Source organism: Cydia amplana, chromosome 14, assembly GCF_948474715.1.
Source record: "Cydia amplana chromosome 14, ilCydAmpl1.1, whole genome shotgun sequence".
In the NCBI taxonomy this organism is placed as follows: domain Eukaryota; kingdom Metazoa; phylum Arthropoda; class Insecta; order Lepidoptera; family Tortricidae; genus Cydia; species Cydia amplana.
Genome location: NC_086082.1, coordinates 8,462,111 through 8,476,154, shown reverse-complemented (window position 1 = coordinate 8,476,154; position 14,044 = coordinate 8,462,111). Strand labels below are relative to the sequence as shown.

Below are 14,044 nucleotides of genomic sequence, written 5' to 3'. Positions count from 1 at the left end.
TTGTAAATTTATTTGTGTTGTGTAATTTTTGTAATAAATATGGATACGAATGATTAAATATTTAGATGTCAAAATGTAAGTATGTACGATCGATTTGGCCCGCTTCGCTCAATATTAATCACTATTATTCTTCATAAAATATAGAATTAAAACCATATTAAAACTTATTACATTATAGAAACATCCCAGTCTGATATCGCACAAAATTAATAACATAGAACGAGGCCATTAATGTTAAACGACTGTAATAATAATTTGCCTGGCCGTTGTAACTTGATTACTGAATTCGGGAACAGAATTTCCTACCTAATGCGGTTTTACTAATTAAATGTAAGTCAAAATTTAGATTGCTTTTTAAAGTATTTTAGATGTGACGGCATATAACGAAAATTAACGCTAAATTATTGTTTCAATGTGCTATTACTGCTATGGATATAATCCCATTAGATTTTTTTATTGTCAAACCGCTGGACTTTGGCGACTTAATTCAAGTAACTTACGACTACCCGTGAACATAGGTACATGATTTTTTGTTGTTGTGTAACCAACTCGACACCTATGCATCATTGAAAATAGCGATTGCAGTAGGTACCGTTTGTTGTATCAAGTTCGATGGATAAAAAATCTAATAGAATATTTGATAAACCTATTAGCTTGGGCTTGGCCCAGCTTCCTTTGCTTTTATAGAGAAGCTGTTAGAAGTACAACTAATGTTATAAAAAAATGCCTATGACTAGGTAATACAATATTCGTTTTTAACACTTTGAGAGTTTGAGCGTCATATGGATCCTGGTCCGACCATGAAACGGTAATAAGATTTAATAATTGTACAAATTCATAGTTTTTTAGGTGCTGCTTAGTCCCACCGATACCATGAATTTATGCCGCATCACTTTCAATATATCGCAGTACCACTTTGGTCGGGCGAGGGTCCACTGGCACTACTGGCAGTAACTATGTACAACATTTTGCTGGCCTAGGCCGGTAATTTGTTTGTAAACCCACAGTGTTTGCTTCACACCCGAGATTCACGAGCATAATGATAATATTTCCGCACATGTCTGACAAAATTAAAATATCTTTTTCTTTTATCATTATCACACTATGTAGCTCACAGAGTGAGCGTCTCATTTTCCACTTGAGAGAATTTTGCGCACAATGCATCCTCCTTTGTGTTCAACGCCTATAGAAACGAGGAAGCCATGCTGCAACTAAGTGACTTAAATTGACAATGTTTTTGTCACATTATTTATTTATCATTGTTTGGTTATGTTTGTACCTTTATTAATGTAGTAAACGAAATTGTAGGTGCATTTTAAACAATATATTACCGCTCAACACAACTAAAAAGTTTATACGAATAAAAATATGTACTGATAAGGTGGTAGTCATAATACAAATAAATATGTGTCACGTTTATCTTGTTGGTTGTTGGTACAGAAAAACGTACGTGATTACTTGATTAGGTAATTTACTTATGCCTAAAAGAATATGTGTAGGTACGTTTAATAATTGTAATAATGCCTCAGTATTATTTTAAACTAATTTTCGCTCGCGTCTTCTCCCAGATTTTGATCCAGACCATGGATTTAAATTAAATAGTCTGTCTTTCCCCAATGCCTGTATGTGGAATCGTCCTACATGGCAAATTTCAACGAAATCGGTTCAGTATCGGTTAAGGGTGGTATTTAACCTGACCAATATTGGATCAAATGTGCATTAAGTCTCACACATGAATGATTCATGTATCCGATAAGTCGGAAGTCGGTTGGTTCTTAACTGCCTCGAAACTAGAATGAATATCAAATTCATACAGCTACCTATGTGTCACACATACCATTGTTTGTTTATCAGGTACCTAGTCGCCTAGTCACTATCAAAACAGTTCTATTCGCCAGATAAAAGCTTTATGGTGTAGAAACGCGTCAGTGCACTCGACGGTAGGACTCGGCCCCGTCTGGCAACCGCGCGGCGTCAAGCCTGTCCGCAGAGAGAGACGGCACATAACACAACACAAACCATGACGTAAGCTTCGACTCGTGTAGGCAAACTCGAACTGAATGAATCGACAGCGACAGTCCTCGGCGCACTGTCCTCCGCGAGCGGCCGGCATACTTCACAACAGTGTTCCATAAGTGTAAATAAAACGTTCTCGACCGTGTCAATGCGTGTGTGTTTGAAATAAACATGGATACGACAGAAGTTAAACCGCTCAGTTTGAAGCTGAAAGTTTTCCACGCAGTGAGGTACTTCCTGGCGAGTATAGCGAGGGTATTCTTTACTCTTTACTATGGGAAGAAAGGGGAGAAGCTACCGCCGATAACCGATGAGATCTTGAAGCAACCGGCGGTCGAAGTTGCGAGAAGGATTAGGAATAAAGAGGTTTGTTATTCTTTCCTTATTGAAAACGATTCAATAGTCTACCTACTTTATACTTTTTTAATGGTCAACTTGAGAAAGTAGTGCCTACCTAATTATGATTAATGTGCTATCAAGATCATGTTGTCAGGGATAGTATATCGTCTTTTTTATCGGTGTGAACAATATAATTGAAAATTTAATTGAGAACTGTTATGGAACTTAATTATGAAAGTTTGTTATCTTACCCAAAGATTAGATTGCCTGCAGCTGTACGAGTAAAACAGCCGTGTACAAAATAGAGTTGCAATGTTTATTGTAAAGAATAATAATAGCTCTGCTGTTGTTGTGCTATGACTAATAGATTGATAATAAAAAAATGTCTGCGTTTGTTTAATCCTCACGTTCAGTTTGTTTATTTGTATGCCGTTTTATTGAACGCCAGTCCTATTTGCACTTGTTCCAAATCTCGTAAAATATAATTGATATGAAATGTAGTTGAAAGAAACATGAAACCATGTAAAAGTCACTGCTAATTCAGCTTGATAAATAAATAAAGACTCCAAGTACTCAAAAATGCAACTAAGTGCCGTCGGCACGCGATGGAATGATTATTAGAACTACTACATATATCTACTTATCTAGACCTACCTTTACAATTCAAATAAAGATCGCTACTATTCAGCCTTTAGCTTTCTGTACATATAAATACATTTTACGTTTACGCTTACCACTTCCGAAAATAAATCAACACGTCATTCAAAACCGCATGCATCAATATCTTAGTTGTAGTAAGTAATATTTTATATTTTCCCAGTTTATCGCAAACAGACAGACGGAGTCGGGATACATGTACAACAATGACGATGAACATTTGTTTAAAAATATCGTACGCATTAATTAAAGTTACCTATTTCCTATTTATAACAATCAAATTAGTAGGTATAGGACGAATTATGTTTGGGGAGCAATATGGAATGTTATGTTTTCACAAGTCCAGCTTTGTTGACAACTCCGATCGTCATAATACATAACATCCTCCCTTTTTAACTTGATTAAAAACGGTAGCCGTTAAACGTACTATTGTATGATATGAATATTTAATTTGCAAATTGTTTTGATGATTTAACACCTCCATTTGTCACTACAACAAATATAAAGGCCTCTTAATGTTTTCCTCAAATCAACGTACGTAACTGTCAATAAACAAGTTCCTCGATTGTCAACCTGTCTCTGCTGACAACCTAACATGTGCGTCGGATAGTTGAGTGATTTGAGAGAGGTAAAAAAAATGTTACCTACTAACGAATGTTTTTAGGGTTCCGTAGCCAAATGGCAAAAAACGGAACCCTTATAGATTCGTCATGTCTGTCTGTCTGTCTGTCCGTCTGTCCGTCCGTCCGTATGTCACAGCCACTTTTCTCCGAAACTACAAGAACTATACTGTTGAAACTTGGTAAGTAGATGTATTCTGTGAACCGCATTAAGATTTTCACACAAAAATAGAAAAAAACAATAAATTTTTGGGGTTCCCCATACTTCGAACTGAAACTCAAATTTTTTTTTCATCAAACCCATACGTGTGGATTATTTATGGATAGGTCTTCAAAAATGATATTGAGGTTTCTAATATCATTTTTTTCTAAACTGAATAGTTTGCGCGAGAGACACTTCCAAAGTGGTAAAATGTGTGTCCCCCCCCCCCCGTAACTTCTAAAATAAGAGAATGATAAAACTAAAAAAAATATATGATGTACATTATCATGTAAACTTCCACCGAAAATTGGTTTGAACGAGATCTAGTAAGTAGTTTTTTTTTTTATACGTCATAAATCGCCTAAATACGGAACCCTTCATGGGCGAGTCCGACTCGCACTTGGCCGCTTTTTTCTGTCTCATTCCTCACTGAGACACTGTTTGTGATGTGGAATAATAATACTTGTACTATATTACACCAAATATACATAGGTATATTTTTCCATGTAGGTACTTACTTTAAAAATGATGGTGGGTTTTGAATACAACATTTGTCGCATTTTATATACTTAATACTAGCGTTTGCCCGCGACTTCGTCTGCGTGGAATTAGTAATTTACTAACCCGTTTTCTCCCCTAAAGGGTTGGCTAAGTGGTAAAAAATACATAAACATTATTTATTTCTTACCAAAAGTTACATTTAAGTAACTTTGTTATTCATTCCCCATACACACTTCCATCCCCTTGAAGGATAATTAATTAAAAATTATCATATTCCCTTCCCCGGGACTAAAAACTATCTCTATACCTAATTTAAAGTACATAAATGAGTTCAACGGTTTAAGCGTGAAGAGATAACAGACAAACAGACACACATTCGCTTTTATAATAATATGTAGGTATATTAAGTGTGGATTTTGAATTATTAACTGCAAAAATTTTCGCACTGTATATTACACATGAGGGCCAAATTAAGTTACCTATGAAAATTTTAATTAATGCAATTGGTAGACTCGTTCACAGTTGACAGACATCGCTACGTTCATCCCACAGGGAACAAACAGGAAAAGACTAACGTTTGTTCGTCGTACGGACATATTAGTTAACCAATTAGGACGACGCCGTTCTCGACGCCAAAAACGAAACTGTCAGTATTCTGTTACGATTTGAATGTCCATGTGTCACGTCAGTCTCGCACTTACATATTAGCATATTACATACGTGTTAGAACATGACGGTCACCATGCCAGACGATAAAAGCGCAAAAACGAGCAAGTATTAATAGGATACCTACTTTTGTGAAAGGTGACAATGTCATCAGTCAACGTCTTTACTATTCGAAGTTTCTATTCCAAATAACCAACTCCCCTCAACCTCAACTTAAAAACAATGTAAAATTATTCCCTGCCCGGGGCTCAATTATTCGGCTGGAATCTTGACTTTTTAACAGCCTACTGTAAATTGTAAATTTATTCTGAAATGAACCAAATCAAACGAATATTTACAAAACGGTTGGTCGGAAAGGATTTTTTTTTAATAATTTGGTGCATTTTTATCGGTACGCTCATTCTTTCTTCTGTGATTTTTATCAGTTGGATGGTAACCCCTACAGAAATGATTAAATTACGAGTATTTCCATGGAGACCTCTTTAACTTCGAGGTTCGAAATCAACTAAAATGATTTGTTTTGTTTCCTTCATAATTAAAATTGTTAAGCAATCAATTACAATTACTATTCAACTTATCCTACCCACCTAAGATGATAGGGAACCTATAATATTTACGGTAAGGTTTCCGGTAGGTATATATTCGCCAGGAACCGATGCCCCATGAAATCAATCATCTATCAATTCCATCACAAATCCCTGCCATTGAATCTCAAGAGAGCTCATAATCGAGATGGATTTGTATAAATAAGTTTTCCCTTACTAAAACTAATACGTAGACTTCGTAATCACGAAAAGCGATCGAAATATGTAGCTAAATTACGCCAAATTCTGATAAAATGATGTACTACGTTATTATTCGACCCTTGGGGTACATAACAATTCACTTTGTCCTGTAACTTTCAACGTGGTTTACGTTTACTAATGAAAATAGGCACCACCTAAGTATATTTATTATGAAATTCACTACTCACGAAGATAATTTCTAATTGGATATTTCTATAGGTACCTAATATGAAATTTGATTGCAAAAAACAATGACTAAAATAGGAACTCTGTAAAAAGTTCGTAGTCATGTAAAAAGTTATGTAACTTATGTACGAGTCGGACTTTCGTATGAACTGAAATACCTATGTAAATGAATAAAACTAAACTTCTCCGAGTATAAGGACCATAAAAAAAAATCTAATTAAGTTACTCGATTTAAAACCTCCCTTTGCCCCCAATTAGCTAAATTTAGAAATTAAACGTGAGTTAGACTTATATCTTAGGGGTCATCCATTAATTACATCACACGTTTAGGGGGTGGGAGGGGGTCAAGAAAATGTGACATATTGGGCCAACAAAGTTTTGCTGCCTGAACCCCTATATTTAAAAAATACAGATTATTGCCTATATTGTACTTTAGTTACTCACCAGTTAGGTTATGTATATTTATATATAATATAATTTTGATATATATTTATTTATAATAGTATTAAATATTATTTGTTCCCGTCGTCCACAACGTCAACGTCCACACACTCCGCTGGCTCCACAGAAAACCAGCGCCGTTGGCCACGCTAGTCGTGCCAGCTGCATTGCTGAGTGGAGACCATTTCGGCTTCACATCTCTATACTATATCCGCTGATTTGTTTATCTTTGCCTTGTATTTGCAATATGTGTTTTGTTTGTATTGATGTGTTGTCTGAATAAATGATTTCTATTCTATTCTATTCTAAACGTGAGTTAGACTTATATCTTAGGGGTCATCCATTAATTACATCACACGTTTAGGGGGTGGGATGGGGTCAAGAAAATGTGACATATTGTGACATGGGGGAGGGGGGAGACACAAACTTTGTGACGTCACTTTAACTTTATCAGTCACCGAACATTTATTTAAATTACTTTATTTGCTGTATACATTTAAAATAACAAGTTTTTAAAACGATTATAATTTTTATTCGTTTAATTTTCTTTCCTAAGCAGTTTTGGGTTATAAAATTACTAATATTTATATCGTCTCAAATATTTTGATAAAATATTAATAATACTTAGGTACTTACTTAATTCGATTTGGCGATTTCGTAGAAAAAATATGACGTCACACTAGGGGGGAGGGGTTTGCTAAATGTGACCATGTATGACAAGGAGGGGGGGAGGGGTCAAAAAACCTAGAAATTCGTGTGACGTAATTAATGGATGACCCCTTACAGACAGATCGTTATCGTACCGCTGTGACTTCTCTGTTTGAATCGGGCCGTAAGACCTATCATTTAACTGGTAGCCGTCATAACTAAAATGGTTAAGAGCCAACAGGAGTGGTCATTTCTCCATACAAACGTACTCGACTGTTTCCTCCGTGGGTTTTGAAGCAAGAGCAATGATTTTTTCAACACAGATTAATATTGTCAATATCAAATCAATATTTTGATATTTTTGTTTTTTAAGGCGCTAGAGCCCTTCAAAAATTGCCAAAATGGCCTAATTGACTATGCCGCAATGAGAGGCGCGCTATACAAAACTTATATCAATTAGCCAAAAAAGCAAAACGGTCCGACACAGATAATGTCATAATCATTTAGATTTCCAAATTTGGTTACGATTGGTTAAGTTTTGGAGGAGGAAACAGTCGAGTACGAAACCTCGATTTTTGAGATTTTTACGCAGGATTTTTCGCCTTGTCCTTATCGCACTAGTTTTAGGAGCCGCTTCCGTTAGCGAGACGGGTATATTTACCTAAAATATTTAAATCTCAGCTCCTGTTGGCTCTTAATTCGTAACTGTGAAATATGTGATCTTAGGTTGCACGGGATATAATCAAACCAGTATATAAATATGTATGTACATATATGAAATATCTAAATTTATTTAAACAAAAAAACGCGACAGTAAACATTTCCTCACCAGTTTTATAGCCCCATGATTCATACTCGCTTCTAAAACATATTTCCATTTTATGATGCCTTCGTTTCAGGTCACAAGTGTAGAGGTACTCGAAGCGTGCATCAGACGCATCAAGGATGTCAACTCGGCCCTCAACTGCTTCGTGGAAGACCGGTTCGAGCTGGCAAAGAAAGAGGCCAAAGAGGCTGATGAACTCATAAGCAGTGGGACCATGACGACCGCACAGTTGGAAAACGAGAAGCCTCTCTTAGGAGTGCCTTTCACTACGAAAGACTGCATCGCTGTTAAAGGTAATGGTTGCATTTTAACTGTATTTTATTGTTTAAATCACGTGTTACGTGAGATAAGTGGCGTAATGATATGTAGGGTATGCAGTAATTGTACTCGTGTTGAAACGAGTTCGATGCTATAGCATGTTATGTCATACATTATTCTCTTTTCTTTTGGAATGTAAGTGTAACGAAGTATCTACCTACCTACAATATAGGTAATTTTAATAGGACATGATTCTTTTAATATTAAAATGCTTAAATCGGTTTTATTATCGCGTAGGTATTTAAAACAACCATCAGCTGTATACTTTAAGAATAAGATTCATTAATAATGTTAACAATGGTTTGCTTTTATTTATACTCTGCTATGCCGTTATTTTGGACGACGGACAGACCCACGCCGCCAATAAGGCGCACCTATATGTATTGCGTCCTTGATGAAATGTTTGTACCTACGTAATGGTCGCCATATGTTAATTGGACAAACAAGTATCTACTATTAGTAGGTGGTTTCTGTGTTATGCATAAATATTATTTCAATGTATATGTTATGATACCTCACTGATAGTGAGATATCACCCGCATGTTCTTTTTGTAAGCTCTAGAATCGATCTCTTGCATGGAATAACATTAACATAATATATCCATCATCTTTTGAAACCCGTAATCTAAATACCCCTCGAGAATTGAGCCGTAGTAGAATGTTAGAACTTTTTGTTCGATAGGAATCATTAATTCATCATACCTATCTTATTATTCCTCTAGAGTACTCTAGACTACTCTAGGGCTTGGAGGATACAACTAAACGGAGTAGCCATTAACAGGCTTTCCCCTCTGTCGAAAATAGGCGGCCAACGGTCATACACAATGTATGGACTGACGTTTATCTGACATGGCTATTTTTACGTTACGCATACATTTGACGTTCCCCTCCCCCGCAGAAATCGGCAGACTGTTTTGTACAGAAAATTACAGACATGGCGTCTCCGTTTGATTATATCCTCCAAGCTCTAGGGTCTAGGCTCGTAACTAATTATTGAAATTTTGATAGTGTTCAATATTTCCTAAACTAACTATTGCTACAAATTTATAATGTAGAAATACGATCGTAGTTATAGCGAATAAACCTACTAATTAAATAAGCTAGTAATTAGCCCTGATTCTACATGACATCGGATTAACACGTTGCATTGTACTTCCACAGGCTTACATCACACATCTGGGGTCGTGCTTCGAAAAGATGTGATCGCCAAAGAAGACGCCGAGAGTATAAGGCTGCTGCGAAGCAAGGGGGCCATCATCATGGGCCTTACCAACGTGCCAGAAATTTGCATGTGGTAATTATCTAGCACTAAATCAAAATCCCTCAGTAACTCCTTTCAACTTTGTTCATGTGTCAACATTAAATTTTAACAGTTGTGTGATTGTATTACGATTGTATCTTCAGAACTGAAGTAAAATTTCATATTCTATGTTGCAATTCGAACCAGTTCTTAAAGTTATACTTATTATTCATTATGCGTGAATTAAATAAATTCAGCACGGTACAACTATCAATACTATCATAACAGTATCATGACTTCGTAAATTCCAGTGTATTTTAGGTTCCATATATTATTATTATCATAATATGTATTTATTTCATGAAACCAGACTTATCGCGACAAGTGCAACAATTTTTTTTTTTTTCAATAGAGTCTGGGGGTAGAAATTATCGCTGGATCAAACGCGGTTACTATTCGTTTGGAAATATCATCATTCTATACGTTTTCTAAGTTCAAACAACTTGTACTTTTAATAATATAGTATGTGCAATTTCGTTGTATGTTTTAGGTGGGAAACTCACAACCACATACATGGCCGAACGAACAACCCGTACAACACCACAAGGATCGTTGGCGGCTCGTCTGGGGGCGAGGGGTGTCTACAAGGAGCTGCGGGCAGCATATTTGGCATTGGTAAGAACTTTAGATCCCAAGTGCATTAAACAAACAAACGGGTTATTCCCAGCTGTTACCATGGTAACGGTTAGTTACCGCCGAAGTGAATCTAATAAATTTAATTCTGGACATGACTTATTGAGTACAGCTGTTGCGGATAACAAGGTTTCACTTATACTGGGCCGCTAGGGAATACGCTCCGTAACCGATGTGAACAGGTTTCTGACGTGAAGTCTAGGTACTCGTTAGTATACTTCCTATTCCCTACATAATTCATACAGGCTAATGAGCTTAGCGATTCGTATTCCACTTGAGGTTCCTTTCGAGTTTTATAAGGTCTTTTATTATGAATATGGTATTACTCAACTTTTTTTCGATGATTTGATGAGACGGCGGGGCCTGTGCCCAGCAATGGGACGTATATAAGCTTATAATAGACTTTTAGCAGTATTGCACAGAAACCTTCCGAAATTCCGCAATTTAAGCGATAAAACAAATGAAAGTGGTCGTCCGCATTTTTGATGAAACATCGACTTATCACTTTGACAATCCCGCATATTCATCTAGGTAGCTTTTTAGTGTTCCGTACAAAACTTTGTTCACGGAACACTTAATTGTATCGTAAACTTTCGACAGTACAGAACAAGGTTGGGTTTACAGTTGAACGACTGAATCAAATACGAGGTACGGGAAATAATCGGGCTATGTTCTGGTGTGAACTTCACATGTTCATCTAGTGTTGCGGTTTCCCTTTCGAATATCCTTTGTTTTATTCAAGTTAAGCTAATATATGTGGGTAATATTGCAACTTCAACCCCGTTGGCCATTTAGATTTATTCAATAGGTATAAAATGTTTCAAAGGAAGTAATATATTAAGATGATTATATTTCAAAACAAATAATTTGATTTAAAATGCCGGGTGTTATAAAGTTTGCTTAAAAATAAATCAAAGAGATAATAATTCACGATGATCACACAAAAAGATCTAAGGGGTAACGTGAAAGTCCATGGATGTAAATGGGAGAGAGACATTGGGCAAGAGAGGTTACTAGGTGGTCAAAGAGATCAGCATGGAGACCATCGACTTAGTGTTGAGTCGCTCACTCGTGAGGCACCTCATTTGTACCACTCATTTTGTTAATTTGTCGCAGTACTTCGTACCGCAAAAATGTCTTACTTCACTCCTCTATTCATTTTACTCATTTACTCGCGCGCATCACTTTAATCTGAGGTGGTAAGTTAGTCACTTCTATATAATAACTAGCGACCCGCCCCGGCTTCGCACGGGTTAACAAATTATACATAAACCTTCCATAAAAAAATTGTCGCTGTTGAAATTAATGGAATAGTCGATGCTGAAAATATGCTAGTAACTCACCTCATTTGAAGTAAGACATTGTAACACCTCATTTTAGAAAATGAGGTACTCATACAAACTCATTTTAAATTGATGTCCTACCCATCACTACATCGACTAGATGGTCAGATGGTATCTACCGTTACCTACAGGAAAAAAATGGATGAGATTAGCACAAGACCGAGAAGGGTAGCGTAATAAAGAAAATACTAACTCAGCAGTAGATAAAAAGGCTGAATAGAGAGATATTATGTATTATGGTTTAAATATGTCATAATGTGATATTGTAGGTCACACTTGGTCACATTTTGCAAACCGGGAGGGACCCTGGTGTGACGTCACATTTTAGGCAATTTTGTTTTCAACGAAATCGACAATATTAACTCGGCATTATTTTTTTAATAAAAAATATTTTTTGTACAGCGAATAAAAAAATATAAACTAATTTTCGGTTACTGATGAAGTTAAAGTGACATCACATTGTTTGTGACTCCCCCCTCCCCCATGTCACAACATGTCACATTTTCTTGACCCCCTCCCTCCCCCTAAACGTGTGACGTAATTAATGGATGACCCCCTACTACCAAATTCGAAATTCAGAAATCAGCATCGCAATTTCAAATAGAACACACCGATGGCGTGGAACACAACGAGGAAACTTCCTTCAATAATATAATACTCTCAAGTTGAAGAGCACAGAGCATGTTACTCAATATACAATGTAGTCAATGTATACATATTAAACCAATTCAAACTTCAAAACATGTTAAACCAATTAGGAGATCTGTTTATAAATAGTTATTACAATTCTGCACGTCTCTAAGGATTTTGATGTGACAATTCACAGTAGGTAAATTTAATAGTTTATATATGATGTACCTACGTGTTTTTTTGTTATGTTTTACTTAATTAAATCTATGTAAAATTATATTTCCAGGGTCCGACATAGGAGGCTCCATCCGCATGCCAGCGTTCTTTAACGGAATATTTGGACACAAACCATCCCGAAACATAGTGTCAAATGCTGGACAATATCCACTACCGAAGACTGATCTGCTGAATTCATACCTAGGTAGGTAGACATTTAGAAGTATACGATAACCAATAGGGATTATTTCGTTATTAACTACAATACAATATGGGTGCGCAAGAAATTAACAATGAAACTTATTTCGACTAAAATCTAGAGCAGGATTCTCGCGTTATACATACGTAAATATAAGCTTTTCTTACATTCTAATGAAACCTTTGTAATTTACAGGTCTCGGTCCCATGACGCGGCATGCGGTCGATCTCAAACCCCTCCTGAAGATTATATCGGGCGATAACGCAAACAAACTTGCTTTAGATAAACCCGTCGTCGTAGGGAATCTGAAGGTTTACTATCAGTTCAGTAACAAGGCTCCAATGATAGATTCCGTAGACCCAGATATCGTGGCAGCCATGAAGAAAGTTGTGGAATTTCTAAACCTCAAACACAAAATAGTAGCTGAAGAGAAGCAGATCAAACTTCTCCAGAAATCAATGCCCATTTGGATGACAACGATGAAAAGTGAAGAACCTTTTGAGAGTCTGATAATGGCTAAGCAAGGTACGATGGCGATTGTTATAGAAATCTTCAAGAATCTCATTGGGTGTTCGGGAAATACTTTGATAGGGCTGTTCACCGCTTTGATGGACCGCTCCGGAACGCCAGTAGGCAGTCCGAGGTACAACCACTATCTAAAGTTACGTGATAGCTTAGAGAAGATTTTTGTAGAGATGCTGGGTGATGATGGTGTGTTTTTATATCCTACACATCCAACGCCAGCGCCCTACCATAACGAGCCAGTGTTCAAACCTCTAAACTTCTGTTATACCGCCATTATTAACTGCCTCGGTTTACCAGCGACGACAGTGCCTTTGGGTTTAAGCAGCGAAGGCCTTCCAATAGGAATACAGGTGGTAGCGAATCACAACAATGACCGATTGTGTTTAGCTGTTGCCGAAGAACTCGAAAAAGGTTTTGGAGGCTGGGTAGAACCTAAATAGATGGAACTTGTTTAAAATTTATATTGGACCATATGAGATGTATTTACCTTACCAATATACACCGATTAAAAAATAGGCTGTGCCTCGCTTTTTGTCGAGAAATGTTCTACAATGTGTTATCAGTTATCACAAATAGATATACACATACCTTATATATATTGTATTTTTGTAATTATGCTAATAAAGATTTTTTTAACCTTTTCATTACCTACTTATTTACTTACGGCCAATGATAGTTTGTTGCTACGTTCCTTATCTATGATACCTATCCAAAAGGATACAAAAACCTAGTCACAATCACTAACTAACTAACTAACTATTACGGCTCAGCGACCCAAAGGGGATCTTGGCCTCCGAAATGAGAGCACACCATTTTTCCGGATCCTGCGCCGTTTCCTGCCAATTATCGGCTTGAAGCTGACGCAGATCCGCTTCCACACTGTCTCCCCAGCGGTATCTGGACCGACCTACCGGGCGGCCACCAGTCGGTCTTCCCAGGTACGCCCTCTTGGCAGCTCGGTCCTCTCCCATTCTCAATAGGTGCCCGAACCAG

At 36.8% G+C, this 14,044-nt stretch overlaps 1 protein-coding gene across 1 annotated transcript; it reads left to right on the top strand.

Moving 5' to 3' along the window:
- The first annotated feature begins 1,870 nt into the window (after positions 1-1,870).
- On the top strand, positions 1,871-13,692 carry LOC134654085 (fatty-acid amide hydrolase 2-A-like). Its single transcript, XM_063509503.1, has 6 exons — positions 1,871-2,382; positions 7,961-8,180; positions 9,367-9,499; positions 9,996-10,120; positions 12,398-12,532; positions 12,722-13,692. The coding sequence occupies exons 1-6, from the start codon at positions 2,188-2,190 to the stop codon at positions 13,489-13,491; spliced, it is 1,578 nt and encodes a 525-aa protein (XP_063365573.1). The 5' UTR covers positions 1,871-2,187; the 3' UTR covers positions 13,492-13,692.
- Positions 13,693-14,044: the final 352 nt, after the last annotated feature.